A 23197-nucleotide genomic window follows, 5' to 3' on the forward strand; every position below is an offset into this window, starting at 1 on the left:
CCTTTACAGACAATGCATTTCGAAATGTTTAACGTCAAAATACAATTTTTTTAATTTCAGAAAGCCGGCTTCACGCAATGCACATTTTAAAAATGATGTTGCTTTTTACTTTTCACGTCGTAGAATCAGTGAGCGAAATTTCCGCTACAGAACCAGGCCCTGCGACGCCGTTTTAAAATGTGCAGTGTCGGACAGTAAATATTTCGAACTGCGTTGCCTATAAATGAATTCAAAAACTTAACTCAGCCTTTGTATTGACGTTCTTCATTTTATTAATAAAAATTAGGCCCTTAACAATAAATAAAAACCTTGATTAAATAATGTTACCTAATTAATGGCCTATATATATGTAAAAGTGTGGGCCTTGCAGGCTGCTGCACAGTCAGCCTGCACACACTACACTAACGCAACTCTCAAATGGCTTAAAAATAACGATCTGTTAACAGTTGAAAAGAAGATCCGGTATAATGTCGCCAAATGTGCGGCTCCCTTTCCTGAATGATCGCATACGTTGACTCCTTGAAAGCGCTTCAGGCGCACTCGTTGATGCTGAGATATTTATGGGAACGTACAAAATATGCCTTTAATTAAATCGTTGACGTAAGAAATTATAGAAGCTTTCACGCTGTACGTTAGCCGTTTATAGCTAGCGTGTTTCTATCTTTTAAGCTGTATTTCATCTGTCTGATGTTGTTTTGTTTCGCACCCTTCATATCTTTTTACAAGATTAAAGATTAAGAGGGATACGATGCTGAGGAGCCAGGACAAACTAATCTCACTGTTTTTTGGACAATCGCATTACTTTACTTATGCAAGCATGTCTTCCTGAGAACATATTTATGAATACTATCAAACGGAATTACAAAATATAAAAAATGGCCGGATCATAGGATCTCTTTTTTTTTTTTTCTGTGGCTGAATAATTAAGGAAGCAACGGCATGAATGTTGTTGCGCCAGATTTGTCTGTTGCTGAGTAACACCACTCAATTCTTTTCACACACACCTTAGAAAATAAAAGAATTGAAGCTCAGCCTTTAAAATAAAGATGTGACGGCGATGTTGGCTCTCGTCTTTGTCTCCTCTCAACACGACTTCCCTCTAATACTGCACCCATTTATTGGCATACAATCGTAAGCTAACGGGCTATGTGAACGGCCCCCGGCGTAAAAGACAATGGCCGCTTTAATGATCCGCGTGCGTATGCTTCTGTGGTCTAGGAAAAGCGTGTCTCACTCGGGATCCAAAGAAGGGTCCAGTAGAATGCGATTCTGATCTCACCCTCTCGTTTCGAAGGACCTTCCCGATTGCGCAGTTTGTAATTTCCATCTGAGCCATGTCATACTTTCTTCACACAACCAGCCGTCCAATGAGTGCCCGACCACGTAACCTATCTGCAGCAACTGATCAGGGTCGTGATCGGGAATTTTCGCTCACAAAGCCAATGCCAACGACACTGACTGGATATTCCAGTGAACGCGTCCATTACTGCTAAGCTTTGAATGTCCGACTAAATTATAGGTAGATCACCGTAAGAACGTGCGCGATGCATTAGCCTCGCATGTCTTTACAAGAACTTTCAATTAGTCATCGAACAGGTCAAACAAGTCCAAGAGTCATCAGCAGCGCTGCTTTGTAGCTCCTTTAGGAGCGCTTTATCGGTGCATGATACTGCTGCCTTATCTTTATTGAGAACATATCGGCGACTCTCTCGCCATCGAAGCACACTGCAGCTGCGCCAGCAAACCGTCAACGGAGATGTTGAGCGGCAGATTCATGCTGTGTGAGGCTGGCGCTGCGTAGGGTTTCAGATTTTCTCCCGAGTGGCGTTGTGACAAAAACAAAGCTCAGTATAATTGCCCTGTAAAACAACAAAGTAGAGCAGCCGCGAGATGGTATTCTACAACTTTCTCGTCAGTATTCACAGAAAATGGCAGCTTTGGCTACAGGAACTGCGGATGAGCTAGTTTGTCCCAATTTTGACGCCCATATGCTCATTGTATTTTCAGACAGGGGACGTATTTCGCAGAAGGGAGCAACTGGTGGTAATACAAGTTTCTTCCCTTTAAGCTCATCGTGGCTAGATGATTCGTTTGATCCAGCCATCAAATTGACACTGCAAATGTTATATAGGCCGTTTCCAACTTTCAGTATGTTTGTTCTTTCTTGCAGATGTTTGCACCTTAACACTGGTCTTGTTTTTACTAAACAAATGTGACCACTTTCAGAGAAATAAATGATGAAAGAAAAGGGACCGCAGCGAAGGCATTCAAAAACGTACGAAGAAACCAGTGAGAGTAGAGTAAATAAAGCAGCAGGGTACGTTGAGTTGCTTCGTAAGTGAAAGGCTAGTTTACATACTAGGTGCAATAGGTAATGTTCAAGTCACAAATTTCAAGCCTAACAAATAATTTGCCAACGAGTAAAAACAAGAACTGGAGCCCGCGTCCACTACTTCAACCGCCATGCCTCTGAGGGCGCACCCTGAGTACCTGTCGCAATGCACAGAAGTAAACAAGCCTTTCTCTAAGCTCTAAAAACTCCTGTGAAAGCAAAAAAAGCAACGTTGTACTTCAGGTGCTAAGATTCCCAGTATGCGCTCATGTAGAAGCGATGCGTGATACAAATACTACGTGGAAGCAAAGAGAACATTGCCCTAAACACAGACTTTCCTGACGTGCACGGGACAGTTAGTTATGAGCCATAAAATCTCGGTAACTAACTAACCAACGTACCCGAAACAAAATGCTGGCGATCTTAATAAATCTAACAGCTCCCTGGACGCGGGCGGCGACCGTGTGCGTTTTTGCTCACACAGTGCATGTCTGTAGACACAGGGCGACACTCTGCAGCATTCCTTGGAGGCTTCCGTAAATGGCAAGTCGACTTGAGTATGACCGGCTTAATTTTCACGTCCGCAACAATTAGCGCTGTAAGGTCCCGCCACTGTGCGTCAGTGGCAAATGTCCAAGAGAGCAGGTCGGGCTACCATAGTGGTTCAAACCACAAAAACTCTCCATATTTTAAGCCCGTTCAAAAGCTACGTAATCGGTTCGTTCAGCAGAACTTTATTTCTTACAAATATCAAAAACCTTCATAGAGGGGCTACTTAATCCATAGGCTCTTTCGTCTTTAAGTTTAGGCCCATGCCGCTCCACCTTAGCTCTTCACTAACTTATGCACCCAGAAGGGCGGTAAGCGTAATTCCGTCTTCTCAACGGTAGGGTCCCGCAACTTCTTTGTCGTCACTGGTCGCCTCTGAGCGGGTTAAACGGCGATTGTTACTGAGAAATGTGTCTGAACGTAACCTCAAGGTATTATACACTCACTAAAGGCAGGAAATGATTACGTTGAAAATTATTAAATAGTGTAAGCGTTGTCATTCTGCTGTCTCGCGGCTGTGTTCAAGGCAGGTTTTGTGACTAAGAATTGAAAACATCACAATTGATGCAACCTAAAGGGGAACACCTTTCAGAAAGATATTAGTAGCTTATTTTAATGTTGCAATTTGAAAAACAAAATTCAAAAAAATTTAGAAATGCAGGATTCGAATATACATTTTATTCGCCAAGTGCTTAGGTAAGTAATGTTTATCCATTGCGCCACTTTTTTTTTTCTTTATTTCCTGGCTTTGGTTCATACCATTTCACAAGAACACAACACGAATAAAACAAAACAAAGTACATATTGGAAGGTCATCATCAGCCAATGTCAGGCTGGCTTCGTCTCAGTACATTAAAACTCCCGCAACGACAGCAAAGGCTCTACCCTTGAGAGCCATTCGGGAGGGTCAGCAGCCACTTTCTGTATGGCAATAAACCAATTCACACTTTCTCGAAAGTATATTCTAGCGGGTCGAGCGTCCCTGTCGCAGTGATAGCCCGCCATTCTGGAGCGCCATATAGAGTGGAGGCCCATGAGCATGATTAAATCATACGGAACGCCATCTTCATTATCAATGCTTAAATACCGGATGCCGTGGGAGTCTAGTGGAAATTCTTTCTTTATCGTACGTTGCAAAACATCCCAGAAATAAACCCCTTCCCAACAATGCAAAAAAACATGGTCTATTGTTTCCGGCTGCTTGCAGATTAAACAGTGCGCCCCCCACGGTAAAAAAAAAAATCCCTTTCCTCCAAAAACTTCTTTACTGATAATGTTCCGGTGTGTAATTTAAAGAAAAATGTCTTAGCTCCTGGCGACACCTGCATTTTCTTTACTCTCTTCAAGACATCTCTGCCCGGACCTCCACTGTATAAGGTTCTGTACAAGGGTTGTGGCAAAACAATGTCACATAAATCGCGATACAGCTTTTTTCGTTTTACAGTGGACAAATATTCATTAGAAAAACGCACTGAAAGAAGTCTTACACTAGCGACGACCTCCCTGTAATAACCAAAAATCCTACCCGTAGCTTCTTCGGTGGAGACAACAAACTCCGGCAGTAGGCGCCGTAGCCTAACTTGGCAGACGGTGCGTAAGAAAGGGTCCGAAGCATCCCGAAAAAACAAAAACCGGTTGACCACCTGCCGTAAAAACAGATGGCCGAGTCCCAAACCGCCGTCTTTTACCCGACGGAACAAATTCGTCCTGCTGCAGCGTTCCCATTTACCTGCCCAAACAAAAACGGCGAAAATCCTGTGTAACTTCTGTACGTTTACGCGCGAACAACTCAAAACTTGCATTGCGTACCAAAGTTTGCTGATAAAAAAAAGATTGCATACAGTAGCTCTGGCAAAAATCGACATGTTTGCGCCTTTCCACTTCTCGGCTCTCTCCCGTAGTTCGGTCATTTGCCCTTTCCAATAATGCTCGCTTTCGCGGTAGGCACCCAGCTCGACGCCCAAGTACTTGGTCGGTGTGTCTGTCCACGTAACATTGGCAAAGCGATCTGGTTTCGACGGCCACTGTCCATGCCAGAGCCCAAGGCACTTGGCCCAGTTCACCCCGCTACCGGTAACTTGAGAGAACTCACGGATACATTTGACAGCCTCGGTGATACTCTCCTGGTCAACCGTAAAAATAACGATGTCGTCTGCATACTCGAGCAGCTTCACTTCGGCTGCTTGTAACCTAAACGCACTAATGTTGACATTATTCATAAGTTTCATGCACAATGTTTCAATATAAATGCAAAACAAAAGAGGACTGAGGGGACAGCCCTGTCGCACCGAACGCTGCAGTCGAATGGGGGCTCCCAGACTCTTATTAATAATCACTCTCGTCGTGCAGTTACGGTACGCCAGGGCCACACCCTTACATATAACTGAACCAACATTCACATGTTCTAAAAGGGAAAACAAAATTTCGTGATCGACGCAGTCGAATGCTTTTTCGAGGTCGATCTGAAGCATGGCGACCCGACCATCCCAGTCATCACAACACTCAAGGACACTTCGCGCCTTTTGAATGTTGGTCACTATTGACCTCCCTTTTATCCCACACGTTTGGTGTGGTCCTACTATATCCTTAATAACCGTTTGCAACCTTCGGGCCAAAACCTTCATAAAAATTTTATATTCAACGTTTGTAAGTGCTATGGGTCTGTAAGATGTTACCAGGCGTAATTTGTCTGTTTCATCAGTTTTAGGAATGAGTACGGTGTGGGATGACCCATATGACGGAGGCAGGGCATTTAATGTGTAGGCATCGTTATAAATTGCGTTCAAAATAGGTGTGATTTCGTACTTAAATTCTTTGTAAAAACCTGCGCTGAACCCATCCGGTCCCGGCGATTTACCGGCATTTAAACTGTCGATAGCGTGCTCCACTTCTGTTTCAGTTATCTTTAGTTCTAATCTCTCTTTCACTTCATCGTCCAGACGCGGTATCGTCGCCAGAAACTTATTCTTAAAAGTGTTAGCGTCTACCGTGTGGGATGCGAAGAGGGTTTGGTAATGGGCGTTGAACGCTGCTTTGATGTGGTCGTTGTCCGCCGCCAAGATACCGCCCCAATCTATTTGGTCGATGTGGTTCCGTTGAGCGTTTGCTTTTTCTAACCCCAGCGCTCGTTTTGATGGCGCCTCCCCTGCAGCTGTGTCTTCTGCCCTTGCCCTCACTAACGCACCTCGATAACGATCTTCGTCTATCAATTCTAGTTTTTGCTTTGTTTTCCGTATATCTTCAATCCATTTCCCCGGCGCTCGAGCTTCCTGTTTAAGTAACGTACGGAGCAGTGTCCTTAACTCCGTCTCTTTCTGCTTTTCCTCAAACCGTATACAGGTTGCCCTCTCTATTGCTTTAATTTTTATAGTTTCTTTACACAGCTCCCACTGTTGCCAAAGGTGCATATTTTTACTTGGGTTTATTTTTTCAATTTCTTCTTTTACTATGCGGGTAAAATGTTCATCCTGCAAGAGTTTATTACTGAATTTCCACATTTCCCACGAAAAAGAATTCCCTCTCTTTACCCATCCAAAAGAACATTTAACTAAACAATGGTCTGAAAACGATACCGGCTCTACTTCATAACTATTGCATTCAGGTAAGATGTCGAGGGATGCATAAATGCGGGCCAGCCTTGCATGGCTCGAACCCTGGAAATGCGTGAGCTTTACGGTGCGGGCTCCCTCGAGACACTCTGCCACATCCTCGAGGTTACACTCCTCAACAATTCGCGACAGCACTTCAGTGCTTGCGTCTCGGTATGGCCGCCGGCTTGTCTTGTCTCGCGCACTAAGGACGCAATTAAAATCACCTAGGACGATCAGTTGTCTATCGGTGCAGAGCCGCTGCTGGATGCCTTGGAAAAACTGCGCCCTTTCATCTGCTACATTAGGCGCGTAGAGACAGACAATCCGCCAATCCGTGCTATTCAGCGAAAAATCTAGAAGTGCACACCGGCCCGACTCACAAGAAAAATGACCAAGCACTTCAAGCCCCGGCAACTTCTTCACAAAAAGAACACAGCCAGCCGATGTGCCTACAGCGTGGCTAACCACAGCAAAAAACCTAGGCGTGAAACGTTGCACCATGCTCTCGGTCTCTTCCTCACCGTCAACTTTCGTCTCCTGCACAGCTAATACATCAATATCATGCTCCGTTAAAAGTCGGCACACCTGGCCTTGTTTTCTCTTTCCTGCCAGACCTCTAACATTTAGCGTGGCGACCTTCAACGGTGATGCAGGAGCCATTTTTTAAATAAGAAGAGACCGAAAGCACGGTGCTTACCTCTCGCGCCTAGCACAAGGCTAGACGCCTCCGTCCTCCTCGAGCTTCTGGCCGTGCTCGAGAGGCGCCGTGTCGCCGGCCCGCCTCTCGCTCGCAAGGTTTGAGCGAAGCTTCAACGTGGCCCTCCTTGTTTGAGGCGCCTTTGCTGGTGGTTCCTCGGAAGTGGGCGTTTCCTCCTTGTCTCTGCCGGTGCTGGTGTCGGCATGTGGGCGTTTCCCAGGGGTAGCGGCCGTGGTCGTCCGACCACCGCAGTTGTGCCGGTGAACCTCGCTCACTTCCTTTGCTTCTGCGTCCTTGGGAGCCGGCAGGCTCTCCGCGTCCGCTGAGGTCTCCTCGCTTGGCTGTGGCAAATTCACCGTGGCCGGCGCGAGCTCTGGCTTATCGGCAAGGGGGGCGTCGCCACTCGGAGTCACCGAGGTGCCCTGCGACACGGGAACCTTGTCCAGCACGTCGGCACCCTTTGCTGCTTCCTCAGCCTCGGCGACGTCCATCAGCTCCCTGTTGTCGTCCTTCGCACCGAGCCCGGTCGCTGACGCGTAGGTGCGGACGCAGTCCGCGTCCGCGTGTCCATAGCGCCTGCACTTGGAGCACCTGGGCACCTTGCAGTCACGGCGAACGTGGCCTGTGCCGTGACACCGCAGGCACTGCATCGGCCGCCCGGGAACCACCACGAGAGCCAACTCGCTGGCGACGCGAAGCTGGTGGGGCAGGTCGTCCATCTTCATACCTGGCTTCAACTTGAGCAGCACTGTTCTCGTGGTGGATCCCTTTTCCTTCATTCCAACGACGCGCCAACGCTCCCGCGTCACCTCGGTCACGTTTCCGAACGCCGCGAAAGCAGTCCGGATGTCCTCGTCTTGGACACCGTGTAGCATCCAGTGCAGGCGTAGCTTCACCTGCTGGTCTTCAGGGTCGAATATGAGGCAGCGGCGTCCCTTGACTTCCAGCTCCTTTAAGGCGGCCAGCTTCTTCGCGGCTTCCGTGCTGTTCATGGTTACCGCCCACACATGGTTGATTTGGTACGCCCCCAACGCCACGACGTCGGGGAGCGCACCGACGTTAGCGAGGGCATCCCTGAAGTCCTCGACCCTGTAGGGCCTCATACGCACGTCGCCGTGCAAAAACATCGTGTTTAACACAACACGTCCGGTGGGCAGGGTAGGCAAAACGATCTCGTAGTCCTTATCTTCTTCGGCGCTAAACCTGTTTCCGCGGCCAGCAACGGCCGCTATCGCCGCTCCGACGGAGCTCATGATTCCGCGTCCGTACACTGCGGTGGCCGGAAGTTGCGCCACTTATTTTTTTCTTTGTTGCCGGTCATCACCAGCACACAACAAAACCAACAAAAACGCGCTACAATCAAATGCTCACAGCAGAGCAGTTACCACAAGCATGACACTTAATACAGAAGCCGGCAGGCTCATACGAGGCGGTAAGCAAGCGCCACTGAGGCAACGAGTACGGCAGGCTTTAAATGTGCTCTTATTCATTTTTACAATATTTCCGCTATCTGTCGCCAGGTGACGCTGCTCAGAGGACCCTACCTGAATCACGCGGGCGGTAAGCAAGATGTTGATGTGAAAGATTGGATGATTACTGTGCTGCCCCTGTCGAGAATTTGTTGGTCACTGAATGTGAGTACCTCCACGAGGTTAAAAAGGCTGGAATAAGGATTCTCGGAATAACTAAATTCTCTATGCATTTATTTATTCTTGTCGAAAAAATATATGGGGAGACCTGAATCTCCGCCTTTGAGAGTTTGACGCCTTTTCATATTTGCGTATGTCTGGTGCTTTTCTAGTGTATCATTGTTGGAGCATGTCACTTGCTACTTGATCAGTGTAAATTCCCTCATTTTTCTGCCATAATAGTCTCGCTCGTATATTCAATAGGCCACCGTCATAAATTCATAGTTGTGCAACCTGAGGCCTTCAGAGCTGGCTTTTCACCGCATCGTACAAGTGTAGCTAGCAACGGCATGCCAACATTGCAAAATGTTTACGTTTTCCAGGCGCAAACATTTCACCTCAAGTTTTTTTTCCTCCATGAGAGAACTACCCAGAGCAGATTTGTGGAAGCAAATTTACTCAATGTGTATATTTGATTGGACCTGAAGACGCGAAACAACCAGCAGCAAGAGTATTAAAGATCGAGATCCATTATTAGATTGGTTTGGTTTGGTTTGTGGGGTTGAACGTCCCCAAAACAACTCAGGCTATGAGAGACGCCGTAGAGAAGGACTCCGGAAATTTTGACCACCTGGGGTTCTTTAACTTGCACTGACAACGGACAGCACACGGGCGCCTTGCTTTTCACCTTCACCCAAAAGCGGCCGCCGAGGCCGGGATTCGATCCCACGTCCTTGAGCACAGTAGTCTAGCGCCGTAACCACTGCGCCGCCCCGGCGGGGCAGATCTAGTATTAGAAGTAATATAATTGGGAAAAGTAGGAAATGGAGTTTTTCATTTATGGGAATTCATTGCGAGTATAGCGCAAATGCTGGAAACGACTGCATACGTCTTACTAAGCAGAAAAAATTCTGCGGACGTTTGCGCCATTCCAAATTACGAAATGATTTTTCACAAAGCGAAAGTGAACGCGAAGGGAAGGAGCGGCGGCGGGGAGCCGGAGAGAGAGATAGAGTCTGAGGCACTCGTTAATGCCGGTCTGGGTGAGGCCTCCACTCTGCCTGGAGGGTGTCCCATGAGCTAGCGGCGCAGATCTCGTGGCTCTTATTTTTCTTCTCATCAGAAGTTGTCCTTTGCGCATGACTATTGTGGTTCATGGCTCAAGATTCGCTCGATTATGTACGGCTTCACTGCCAAAATGGCAAATATTTCCAACACGATGCATATTAGGTGTACGCTGAGGGACCAGCAACATTTATGGTCTTCACACTCGGTCCCTCCTTGACAAAAATACTACTTTATTTAGGTATATATATATATATATATATATATATATATATATATATATATATATATATATATATATATATATATATATATATATATATATATATGTAAAAAACTTCCTAGAGAAAACTATCAGTTACAAACCGCAAAAGGGACTAAAATGTCTTCCAATTTTGTTTCCTGTTGAGACATGTACAAGGAATAACACGAAATATTGAAGGTCGTTTGCAGCTGTTGATTTTTCTTAAAATATATTTCTCTATGACATTTTGTTTCTGCGGAAGCCTCACTCCTGCATGGCGCATTGCCACACCTGTTGCCTATATTATTTCCTCATATCTTCCCAATTCCCTCTGGGCTCTAACATAAAGGAGGCGACGCTGAGTAGGCAAGCGAAGCGTACTTAATTGAATGGGCTGGGATCGAAGCTAACTTGCAGCGTTCTTGCTTTCTTTATTTTCCTCGAGCAGTTGTTCGAGAGAGACTTCATAGCAACTTCGGCAAAATCCAAGAGTGCTTTTTGGGCAATAACAGGCAATGGTGCATAAATTTGTAAAAAAGTCAGATAATAATATATCTGCAATAATTGCTACATTAATTACATTCAAGCCCTTCAATATTACGGCTTATGATAATGGGCAGGGCTGAGTAAAACCAAACGTTCACCATGATCATATCTGTATTTGTGGCCGGCTGACTTTCGTGACAATGTGAGACGCAACTCACATGTAGCGACAAGGATGCCGCAGAGAGTAGTGAACGGACTGTATTTTCGTTAACTTATAACTTGTAGTGACTTATAGCTCTGCTCTCCCTCCTCTCTTCTAGCAGGAGTGAGAAAACCTGTAGCCATGGGAAAGAAGTCCATAATTTATTCTCAACAAGCTTGCTTAACCGCTTGCATTTACTGCAGTTGGTTTAATAATATTTCTTTATTATCTCTACACTGCCACTTATATTTTGTGGCACGGGCAGAGGCATTTTATCTTTTATTATTTTGGTTGGTCTCATCGTTATGTATGTATCTCTACTCAGCTAAGCTAAGTTCTGGCTGGCTGGCTGGCTGCCCGGTCGGTTGGTTGGTTGGTTGGTTGGTTGGTTGGTTGGTTGGTTGGTTGGTTGGTTGGTGGGTTGGTTGGTTGGTTGGTCGGTCGGTCGGTCGGTCGGTCGGTCGTTCGATCGTTCGTCCGTCCGTCCGTCCGTTCGTTCGTTCGTTCGTTCGTTCGTTCGTTCGTTCGTTCGTTCGTTCGTTCGTTCGTTCGTTCGTTCGTTCGTTCGTTCTTTCGTTCGTTCGCTCGTTCGTTCGTTCGTTCGTTCGTTCGTTCGTTCGTTCGTTCGTTCGTTCGTTCGTTCGTTCGTTCGTTCGTTCGTTCGGTCTCTCGTTCGTTTCTTTGGTTGGTTGTCGATTCCGTTGCGTTGCGTTAGTTGCTTTGGTTGGTTGCGTTGATTGGTTGTTTGGTTTGGTTGGCTGGCAGTTGTTTTTTGTTATTTTGTTTTTGGTTGTGTTGCGTCGGGTTGGTTGCTTTGGTTGTTTGTTTAGTTTCCCAATCTAAATGCAAATCTTTACCTTGGCTTCGCACAACAGTGCCTCTTCACGATGTGAAACCTTGTCAAGACCTTCATTTTCTCTTTGCTTCCACGCAAAATCACTTTTTTCCAGTAGATTTCGAATGCAAAAACACAAATTTGAATTTCACTTTGACTTGCATTCGTTTTGTTCATAAGGTTTCATATCCCAAATCCACTCAGGCTATGACGGCCACCGTAGCGCAGGGTACCTACTCTTTAGACGGGCACAGTCAGCACAGACACTTGAGACTACTAATAGACTGTCAGACAGGTTGTCGTAATGATACATGTTTTCACCTCAGCAGACCACCTTTCAACATATTGGTGCAATGACGCAATGACGGCACCCAAATACATACTAAATGGGTTTCAAGCCACGCCAAACTCACTTGAAACAATGTCTCTAATGGTACATTCGTGAATTTACTAATCGTTCAGCGATCAACCATATGAAAACCATTCTGGTGTCACAAAAGTACAAAGACAAAGTTGAGCACTGCAGGGGCGCCAGGAAGAATTTTGAAGTAAAAGATTCAATGCCCTGCCTTCGGCGAATGTCAGCTACGAATCACGTTTGACCTTCAGTAAACCGGAGGACAAAGTGCGATAATAGGGGAAGATCACGCACCCCCTTATTTGTCGTAACTTGACTAACGAGGGGTCCAAGTATTGCTGTAAGGAAAGACCATACTGGCACTTTAGGAATAAAAACTGGCTTCACTGGGAATCGAACCATTGTCCCTCCTATCCCAAGTTGAGAAGGAAGACCACTGCTGAACGTTTTTTGTTGCACTCAAAATATGCATTATTTACACAACCACCCTCAGCCGTATTTAATTGAGGAACATAGCTAAATTTCTTTCAATATATTTTACGTTTCATTGTGCGGGAGCCAGTCAGATGGTGGATCAAAAAAAAATTTTATAATTTCAGAATGTCTCACTGTGGCTTACTTAAAATATTCTTTCACTGACCGTGCGTCAAGATCTGCGTGACACACCGCCATCCTACTTGTGTACCATAGCGTTGGGCAAACCACTACTCATATTTGAGCTTGTGTGAAACAGGTGGTAATAATCCTTCTCTAGCATGAGTATAATATGAGCGATGAAAATAACGCTGCAGTTAGTAGTAATGATAGTGATTGCAGTATAGATGGCATGCACTGGGCAGTGTGTTGATAATAATGAACGTAGCGATAGGGATGATGAGGATGAGTAACAGGAAATATAACCACGACTGACGAAGCTTCCGCTTCGTCCTGATTTAGCAGCGTTAAACCTCAGCAAGATTTGTGGTTCCAGTGCCAAACTAATGCTGGACAGCTGGTTCTGCCGGAGCAACTGCAAACGCATATGTTTCTAAATCTGTTAGCCCTGAACAATATCCACTTATACACATATCCTCGGTCTCAAGCCAGACTCATACTATACGACAGAATGGGGCTGTCAGAGCATAACACCTGCAACTCACATTCAGTGTCTAATACTGAGCATTGGAAAGCTGCACGTGCAGGAAAAAACTGGACACCTAAGCTCATATGGTCGACTGGGCATGAGTGTAGCCATGGCTGCTTGAGCCCTGGACAAAGGTACCCACTGCTGATCACAACGTCAAACTCTTTTGCCAGCCAATAATGTTTTTCTTCTTTTTGTCTTTTCTCTAAATCTTAAAAACGTTTTATCTTGGTAGATTACTAACAGTGCTAAATAGAAATAGCTTGCTTTTGGAATCCCACACCCTTAGAAATGATTAACTGAAATGACCGCATTCGGGCAGTGAGTATGGGCAAGAATAGCACCTGGTTGCATTTAATATTTCAAAAGGCAACAGGCCCGTTTGACCCAGAACGGAAAAGAATGAAACTCAGACAGTAAAATATCATGCATATAAACCTTTCCTCACGGTACATGAAGCCGAGTAAAATATTACGGTACCACAAGAGGTAACTAAACAACAAAAACAGAGTACAAAAGCCTCGTCTTAAGCCAGTGTAGTAAGTATTTTGGCATTTCTTTCACGTTTATCCTATGCATATAATAATGCTGACGCTCAGAAACATAGTTAAGAGCATAAAGTTCTCTTAGTGAAGAGACATTCATTGATAGCACCAGTATCCTTAGCATACATGCTTTTCATACTGCACTAGCTCGGCGTGTTTCTCGCATGCCTAGAGAATTCCTGTGAACTGAAACTTTACAAAGTGGGCTTACAAATAAGTGAAAAAACCTTTAACGTAAAACGTCTCCAGTTATAAAGAAAGCAAGTTTTTATAGCTGGCCTTGGCTATAAACTAAGTGCTAAACTATGCAGCCAACTGGCCGCAGCTTCCACAGATAAAGTACTGCTTCAATATTTAATTTATTTCAAACCCGGGGGAATCAAGGTAAATTATATTACAATATATTACATAAGAGGAGTATTGACAATACATGTTTCTTGGTTTTAAGTGTGTGTTGGTCTTAAATGTAGGCGAAACTTCAGCGCGCTAAAGATACGTCCTATCCCACCGGGGTGGCGCAGTGGTTAGGGCGCTCTACTAATGTGGACAAGGATGCGGGATCGAATTCTGACCTCGGCGGCCGCTTTTCGGTGGTGGCGAAAGGCAAAGCGCCCGTGTGCTGTGCGTTGTCAGTGCACATTAAAGAACCCTAGGTTGTTGAAATTTGCGGTGCCCTCCTCTGCAGCTTCTCCCATAGCCAGAGTCGCTTTGGGGTGTTAAGCTTCCCCCCAAAAAAACTAAACGTAAGGATGCGTCCTCGCATATTTCAGTGATACGCAGACTAGGCTTCGCAAATTCAAGTCCCGCTTTGTAACGAATAAATGTATCAAATGTATGAAAGTTACTGGTAAAGTGTTCTGTCAGTCATGCGCAAGGTGGCCTCTTGAAGCACAAGTAATGAAATGTTACAAAATTCTCTTGGTTCAAGGACGAACTAGACGCCGCCTGATCGAGCTGCTGAGAATACGTGCAGGCCCGTCATCATTTAAGAGTATTTGAGAACAATCACCGATACACTGTGGTACGTTTTCAGGTCATTTTAAAACGTTTTAAAGAGAGATGCTAGGCCCGGAGCACCACACATTGCAACCGGAATGTTGACAAGTGCCACTCGATGTAGTTCTCAATCTGCTGATGAGTGTTATCTGGTGTTTGAGCTAAAGTAAAACATTATATTTCTTTTCAGGGCTTTAGTGCTACTTCTGCTGAAAGGTACCCCGATATGAAACCTAAGAGGCAAAATTCCTGAAGGGTAAAAAATAATGAGTCATATATTTACGTACTCATGAATCATTAAACTACTAACAACCAACCGTGCTGTGCTAGTCGCAGTCATTGGCGCCAAAAGGCAGAGGCACAACAAATAACTTTACAAAAACAACTAAATTTTGCGCGCTTGCACTATTGCCCGTGCTGTCATGTATTTTATTTTCTGTTTTATTCTGCAGAGCACGGATGACCGGTTTTGAAATGCGCGTTTGTTTTTCGGCCCAGGATATATTTGTGACGAGGAGGAAGGTGAGGAGGAGGAACGGAGCAACGGACCGAGGTCAACAGGTCCGACAGCTGGTTAGCGGTTAGCCAAGAACGACATTCTAGGAGAGAAGGGTGATTAAATTAACGGTGTTGAATTGCAACTAAGCAGGAGAAACTACCGCGTTCTAATCTAGCACAAAAGTTAAGAATAATTTTAGCAAAGAGAAGAGTGTTATATACAGTACAGAAAAAATCGAGAAGGAGTAAGGAGCGCATTTGGGTGTATACGTCGAAGAATGCGTACTTGCATGGAATTGTGTAAGATCTCCGGCACATGAAGTGTGAGATGTTTCTGTAATGTTGTCATGGCGAAGTTTGATTTCTTATTTGTAGTAATGGCTAGTGTCCCACGTGGTTAGCTGAGACCAGGGAATCCCAGGCGCCTGGTGCTGATGTTCTCGGGCGAGGCGACGCAATAGGTCACTGCCTGATATTTCAGCATGACAAGGAATCCACATTAGTTTGACACCTGTGGGGCTTAGTTTGGTAAATGTTCGTGTAAATCACCCTGTAGTTCTACAGCAATATGACCCTTATTATTGGTGCGTATAAGTTGTATTGAATCCGAGAACACTATTTCGATCCTTCGAAGTTCGCAACTAAGGTTCAATTTCTTTTTTACAGAATATAATTCCACTCAAAATAAACAATTATACAAAGAAAACATAACGACGAAGGCGAAGCAAAGTTCGATGAGAGCTAGAACACAACTTATCTGATCTAAGAACGTCAGCGCGCTTGAAGCTTAATCCAAAGTTTTAGCATGCCAGAAATGCAAGCAGGATTGCGAAGCCATCATTCTCTTCATATTCTGGTTATTTTACATCTGTATTTTTTTCCCTTGATACCGCGGGAGAAAGTGGGAGCCTCCCGTATATAATTTTACATTATCATTTTAAGAAGGCGCCACTGTCCTCAGGTGCGTGCTAAAGTTGAAATTATCCTCCTCTCCGACTGCTCGAGTTCTCGTTGTCCTGACATCACTGCGCGATGGAAACGCATAAACAGATGATATCCAATTCGAAGCAGACACATGGCTGCAAAACTGCTCTTGGCGTTCGTGTGGCGTTGGCGGATAAGTAGCATGTTTGGACTTAAATGAGAGTAGTCACAATACTCCCCTGGGGAAAACTGCCTATGACTTGAAGAGCCGTCCTGGCTCTTTCCCAACCTCCACGTCCACGCAAACTATGTTACCACGGGTGAGGGGTCATACGCGATCGAAAAGCGTTCTCCCTTCATGGGCCTAGCGAAGCAGTTGGATTGGCAGCCTTGATTTTTATTATGAAATTGAGCTGTCTCCAGAAAGAGCCTGAATTCAATGAATAGCAAGAGCTTCGCCTGTTTGATTTATGCAGCGTAGTGTAGCGAATAATCACCAACAGAGACCCCAATCGACGTTTTCCTTTTCGAGAGCGCAGACCGGTCACAATCATGTTTTCTGATTTCTACTAACGCAGAAGCGCTTCGTTCGCGAATTTAAAGCGATCTATGCCCCCTGCTGAACTGTGAAGGAATTTCTTTCCGACCTCCCAACTAAAAAAAGTGGTCTAAAAAAAAGAAAAAGAAAGGACATGTTTGCCTCACCGCCGCTGAAATCTTAAAACACAATCATTTTAGTATAAAGAAGAAATCTGCTGAGCAGTCAACGACTTCCGATATATATGAGACTTCCGATATATATGAAACCTCCTCCTTTTCCCGTCGCCACCCTTATTTTCAGCAGCGCCCCTAACGCCTGTACACACACGCATGGAAGGTTTTTCTCTTATTTTATATAAGTATAGAACGCATGCTCGCTCCCTGGTGCACACGCTGCTCACATTCCGTATCGTCCGCCGCCAGAGTAAAATCAATGAATTTTCATGCATTATCATCATCAGCCTGACTATACCCACAGCAGGGCGAAGGCCTCTCCCACATTCCTCCAATTAATCTGGTCATGTGCTATTTCAGCGTCAACTTGACACCTCCGAACTTCCATCCACCTAATTTTCTGACACCCCCTGCTATGCTTTCCTTCTCTTGAAATCCAATTGGTTATACTTAGAGACCATCGGTTATCCTCTCTTCTCACTACTTGTACTGCCCGTGCTCATTTCTTTTTAATTTTGACTAGAATGTCAGTAACTTGGGTTATTTCTTCGATCCACTCTGCACGCTTCCCATCTCTTAACGTTACACCAACCATTTTCCCTTCCATGGCCCTCTGCGTTGTTCTCAAATTAAGTAGAACTCTTTTCGTTAAAATCCAAGTTTCAGCGCCACAGATGAGTACCGGTGGAACGTCACTGTTGTACACTTTCCTCTTGAGTGATACCGGTACGCTGCTAGTGATATTAGGTGAGTACCTACTAAATGCGCTTCATCCCAATCTTATTCCCCTAGTAATTTCCCTTTCGTGGTCCGGGTCTCCGGTTACTATCTGTAGTAAGTAGATATAATCACCTACCACTTCCAGTGCTTCGCTACCTATATTAAACTGCTGTTCCTTTCCCAGGCTGTTCAACCATTGTAAGATTGCCTTACTCTTCTGCATAGTTGCATAAAGTAACTACACTAAAAGATAAGCAGTTGCATTTATTCTGCCCGGCATCGCTTCTGATGGCTTTGTCGACAGTCTAGCTGTAGGATATTTAGTGCTAAGGTAACTGTGATGTTTGCTTCAATATCCACAAGGCTCAAGCTCATCATCACCTGCCATGTCGAGGTGGTTTTTGACAAGCTCAGTTGAGCCATTAGAAGTATTTCTTTCCGTTCCTTCGCCAACCCTAGCTCGCACACACTTTGTAAGACAAGCGATGAAATAATGTAACCAAATTTACAACGCAAAATAACCAAGAGAGGTCATCTCTTCACCTCATATTCATTTTTCGCTTGAGTGTCGCACAAAACGAGAATACCATTTGTCTCACACAAGCTTTGCATACCTCATAATTTATTCCCACCATTTCTATCCCTCCAGCACAGCCATTCCTTGTTTTTGAAGCCTTTGTCCTATACGTTCAATATCTGCTGTCACAGCCTTCATGAAGTCCATGCGGCTGTTGGAATCCTCCATCGCATAAGATTGCATAAATTTGATGAAGAGCTTTGCCATAATCTTAATGGCCTTTTCTGTGACCTTTCGCTTGGCTTCCTTTTTAGCCGCATTGATGCGCTCCTGGGCCTTATTGTAGGCATCATTTACCGATCCTTTGACTTTAGCGGTAGCGGTCGTCACTGCAGACTTCGTTTTCGACCATAGAACGTCGATGAAATACTCTTCCGCCTGAAAACGAACAAATAAATACAAGAATTACTTTACTTCACCTAATATGGACATGCATCTTCAATTGTTTAGATTCTAAGTTAAATTTAATGCAAGAAATCTCGATGGCTTCATAGCTGAGTACAAAACGTGATGGCGACACGGACGCCGTGGGTCGCAGCGGCGCAACCTGTCTTCGAGCTACTCTCCTACTCCCGGTCTCCGCTTTCTTTTCATGCTGTGTGGTCAGCCTCTCTGCTCTATGTTTTAACTTCCATCCTTTTCGTTCGCCATACTAGTTACGCCACCAGCTGACGTCGACTTTATCGCTGCCACTAAATGGGGGACAGGTGCCTATCAGTTGTGCCATACAACCACTTGAATTGCCACTGTTAACATATAACGAACTTTGCGTGCAAGCAGAAGTCTCTGCTTTACAGATGTTCAATCCACGCGGAGAGAAACTTGCTTATTCAAACTTCAGAATGCATTGTTATTAACTTTATTTTTGGTATAATCTTGCATTGTTATTCTATAACTTGCATTTTTATTTATTTTCGGTATACGTGTGCTTTGAAAAGGAGCTCTTATTCGAGATTTTATTAAGCCATTCACGTGATATAAATTAGCGGGAAAACTTGTTTAAGAACGAGTTTTTAAAACGCAGTCCCTTCAACGCAAAATACCCCAAAGAACATTAGCATTCTACGAAGTATTTCGAAAACAGTCGGAAGTTTAAGAAGAACGGCGCGGGCGTTCAAAAATCGCTGTTCTTTCAGGGATTCCTGCGATTTAAATGCAAAAAATGACTGGGTTCCGCCGAAAAGCAAAAGCTTTCTCACGTGTATACCTTGGAAAGGGCTATATTCGAATATTGTATCCGCCAACACTTATCTCTCATAATACTCTCGCTTACCTCAGCACTCAGGTCTTCATCTTCAGAAAGTTGCGCAGCTACGTCGCACAGGATCTCACCCACTTGGATTGCATTTACAGCCTCAGACTTCAACTGATTGTGGAAGGCCGCGTCAAGAGCTGATTCTGGCTCGGGGACCACATACGCCGACGCTGAAATTATATATTTTTTCAATCAACGCATGACAGCGTCCTAATTTGGGGAATGTAAAAAGTAACGACAGATTGTGTCAACTAAATGGAGATCGAAAGAGATGTTCGATGCCAAGTGCAGCTCAAAAGCATTGTTATAACAAGTGATAATCGAGAGGTGACAACTTTCAGGTACCTTGAGTAGCGTGATGTATTTCAACTCATGGCCGATTGGGCTGCAGCTGGCAACATAGTAATCGAGCCCACCGATACCCTTAGTGCCCTTGTCAGACACGCTACTCCTAGGCTATAAAGGCACTTTTTGTACTACCCGGTTAAAATGGTGCTTTAAAAATACTTAGATTGTTCATTACGGCTGTATCCTAAGCAGGCTGTATCATATGGGCACGTGCGACCCAAGGCCGAAACCGAACATAAAACAGGTGTGCTAACTCATCGCATTCGTATTTTGCCCAACCACGGTGAATCAGCAACCACGTTCTTACTTCGGCGACATATGCGGTCACATTAACCTTCCGATAAATGTTAGCTCTAAGTTAACCATTACTCTCCGAGGAAAGGCGTCGACTTGCTGAACAAAACAGACTGCATGCTATACTTTCCCTCTATGTCGTGAATGCTCCTTTTTCTCCGATAGTAGCCGTTATTACAGAAAATCATTGCCACCGTGTAGCGCGAAAAGAACCTTAAACGACCACACAGACCTTCCGTTTGCGCAACATTTTAATACAACAAGATTTTTCTGAGGTAGGCCTCTTGTTCCCGATTATGGTTAGCTGAATTCGAATCACAGTTTTTTTATCCGCCCTTGTACTAGCTGTCTTTTCACTTCGCGTTCTTAGGAACGATGCGTCCTTGAAGTTTTATGTTTGAACTGTTCTTGTAGATTTGAACATTTGTAGAGAAAAAGGTGCCAGCAAAAATCTGTTTACCTGGATATGCTAGTGGCAGAAATTCGATACATGTTCTAAATTTTAAAAGAAGGTGATGTGTTAATAAAGTAATGTGACTGAGGCCACAGAATAGCGAATAAGAAGGCCTCTTCGAAAGAATGCCATATATGTTTACAACTGAAACTTTCCCGTCGTTTCGCACAAATTCATTTTTCAGCGTGTGACTTGCGTTTAAATCAATCAAACTAACTGGCCGCAAACTCACCAGCGAGTGCCAGGAAGCCGAAAAGACAAGTAGCAGGAATAACTTGCTTCATGGTGACTGAGGAAAACATTTAGAATTTTGTTAATCACTGAGTATAGAATTGAATAGAATAGGGAAGCCATATTTTGTTTGTTCTTTATTTCAGGGGGGAGGGGGAGGGATTGAGTCTGCATTAAATTAATACCAAAGTACAACTTTCGCCACACCTAATATTAGCCACCAAAAAGAAAATTGAATGCCTGTAGTAGTCACAAATATTCGCAATGACTGTTTTTCAATTCATAGTATATCGCAGCAGGTTTTTCTATAATACCCTTATTGCCCACTTTCTCCACAGTAATAAATGCCCGTTATAAATGCGCCGAGAAATCTGGTTTCGCAATCATGTGCTAACGTGAACTTCCTTTTCCAGCACGAATAAACGTTACAATCGTTTCCTGACTCTTCTTCAAACCATTTGTAACAAAAATGAATTCTTGTAGCCACATCGCACGTTTTCATCTGCACCGCAAATGGACAAATGACCAGCAGGCATACCTGGACGTAGCAAAGTATACTTACTGAGCACAGAATCTTCCTTGGAGCTAGATGAGAAGCTCGTGGAAGGGAGTCACACTCCCACGGATCGCAGATGGGCTTTTATATGAAACGAATAGTTATCGCTAAGGTTTTTTCTTGCACAAACTAGTGCTATAATAAATGAGCACGCGAACAAAAAGGTTAGTTGAAGTTAAGGACAGCCAATTATCAGACAACCGATAACCACCGCTGGCTGTCCTCACAAGCCAGCGATACGGCATAAATGTCTGAAATTACATAACGTGTGCATTCTTCATAACCACACAAGCAGCATTCATTTGTTCCTGGCTCGTGCACTGACCTCAGTATTGTTACGTGACCACTGAATGTGGTTGTACTCGTTTGTCACAGGTGAAGCCCTCAGCTTGGACTTCTTCTCAGCACAAAACTGGTGTCTGCCCGCGCTGCCACTGTTGTGGTGTCAACAAGCAAAGTGGCATAAAGCCTTAGGTGCCGGTTCCTAAATGTAGGAACCGAGCACCTAAAACGTCGCAAGATGGCTTTCAGTATCCCTCTTATACCCGCGAAAAAACTTAATGTACCAATAATCGCAAGCTAACGCCTCGAGCGATAATTGCTATTAATCCCCACAAGGTTCCAGTGGAGCACATATCAAGTTTTTGACGAGTGCAATAGACTAACTCTCAATAGCCTTGTATTTCCAAGAGAAGGCCAAATGCATACAAATAGCGGCGCTGGGGGACGTTATGTTTGTCCATCGGGAATTGTCGACGCCGCCGTGGCGGCTTCAGCTACCTCCCTTAGCTAATCAAATGCACATAAACCTTTGTTCGAACTTCTTCACATATACTTCCGCGTAACACAGATCAGTAGGTCAGTTAAACTGGCGCAGAGCGTATGTTTGACATAATAACACTATGGCAGGAATGAAAACTTTCGAGGGAAGGCTGCTTAGTCTAAGCGCCTTGCGGTCTTCCCTTCTCTACTTGCCGCTACGATCCAGATTAGGCTCTATTCTCACTTCTTCGCCAGAAGTTTACTATGCAAGAAAGTGGGGTGTAGGTCCATCATCCTCCTTCCAGGAACGTGCTTGTCAAACGATGAGTGTTTCCTCGCAGTTGAAACATCCTTCACTAAAGCTTGTCCGACTAGCTATACCATTGCCTTGCGTCGTTTCGACTATGTTGCAAGAGACGTGCACGTAGAACTCAAGAACCATACCAGGTTGCGGAAATAACAACGAAATAAAGTCCTTGCTGGCTTTATTATTTATATTCTCTAGCTTGGTATACTGCGTGTTGCTTGCTTTGTCCTAGGCATTTTGCCCGAAATGCTGGTACATAACTCCTCTCATCTTAGCAGCGTAAAGCGTATGACCAGACGAGCAATTTCAGGGTCTCGCCGTGACACTTTCTGGGTGATATTGACACCTCACTACATCGCAGGGTGGATAAAATCATCGGTAATCTGACTACGACTGATGTGACTCAGACATCTTGCGACACATTGGACCCATTATTCTGTGCTGTCTGGCCCCCGAAATTTCCTTTTTCTCTTGGTTCTTTGCAGATCTCTTTTATACATTGTATCCTGGGCATTTTGAAAACGGTATACTTTATTACGAAAACGGCCTTTCCAAATTTTGTTGTTTCGTTCTAGTCACAAATCAAACGCCGCGTCTTACAACTGAGATATAGTTCAGCACTGACTTAGGAATATGGATTCAGTCTAATCGGAGGACGGATGGCACGATCAGGTTGCTGTCTCTATCTGCAACCCAGGTAACGCGAAGATTACACGAGTGACGTATAGTGTAAGGGAGATGAAGGACGGCACGCTCAAGTCAGTTCGAGCACTTGTGGTAAGCAGGGACACCGTCAGTCTTCCCTATCAACACATGAACCAAACGGAGAAAGATGAAATAGAAACAATACTCAGGGACACGTATGAGATAACGCTTGGGCTGAGAATAACAACGGCAACCTTTAATT

General features: G+C 44.7%; 2 protein-coding genes across 2 annotated transcripts; both read right to left on the reverse strand.

The window, feature by feature from the left end:
• Nucleotides 1-2454: 2454 nt before the first annotated feature.
• Nucleotides 2455-8440, reverse strand: LOC146200023 (uncharacterized). Its single transcript, XM_084592258.1, has 2 exons — nt 7264-8440; nt 2455-2490 (listed from the first exon to the last, which is right to left on the reverse strand). Exons 1-2 carry the CDS (start codon nt 8419-8421, stop codon nt 2455-2457), a joined length of 1194 nt encoding a protein of 397 aa, XP_084448384.1. The 5' UTR covers nt 8422-8440.
• A 9703-nt stretch (nt 8441-18143) lies between these two features.
• On the reverse strand, nt 18144-20718 carry LOC146200024 (uncharacterized). The gene is made up of 3 exons (XM_084592259.1): nt 20667-20718; nt 19357-19508; nt 18144-18461 (listed from the first exon to the last, which is right to left on the reverse strand). Exons 1-3 carry the CDS (start codon nt 20716-20718, stop codon nt 18144-18146), a joined length of 522 nt encoding a protein of 173 aa, XP_084448385.1.
• Nucleotides 20719-23197: the final 2479 nt, after the last annotated feature.

The sequence above is a fragment of the Amblyomma maculatum genome, chromosome 2, assembly GCF_055883805.1.
Source record: "Amblyomma maculatum isolate TAMU_Amacu chromosome 2, ASM5588380v1, whole genome shotgun sequence".
In the NCBI taxonomy this organism is placed as follows: Eukaryota; Metazoa; Arthropoda; class Arachnida; order Ixodida; family Ixodidae; genus Amblyomma; species Amblyomma maculatum.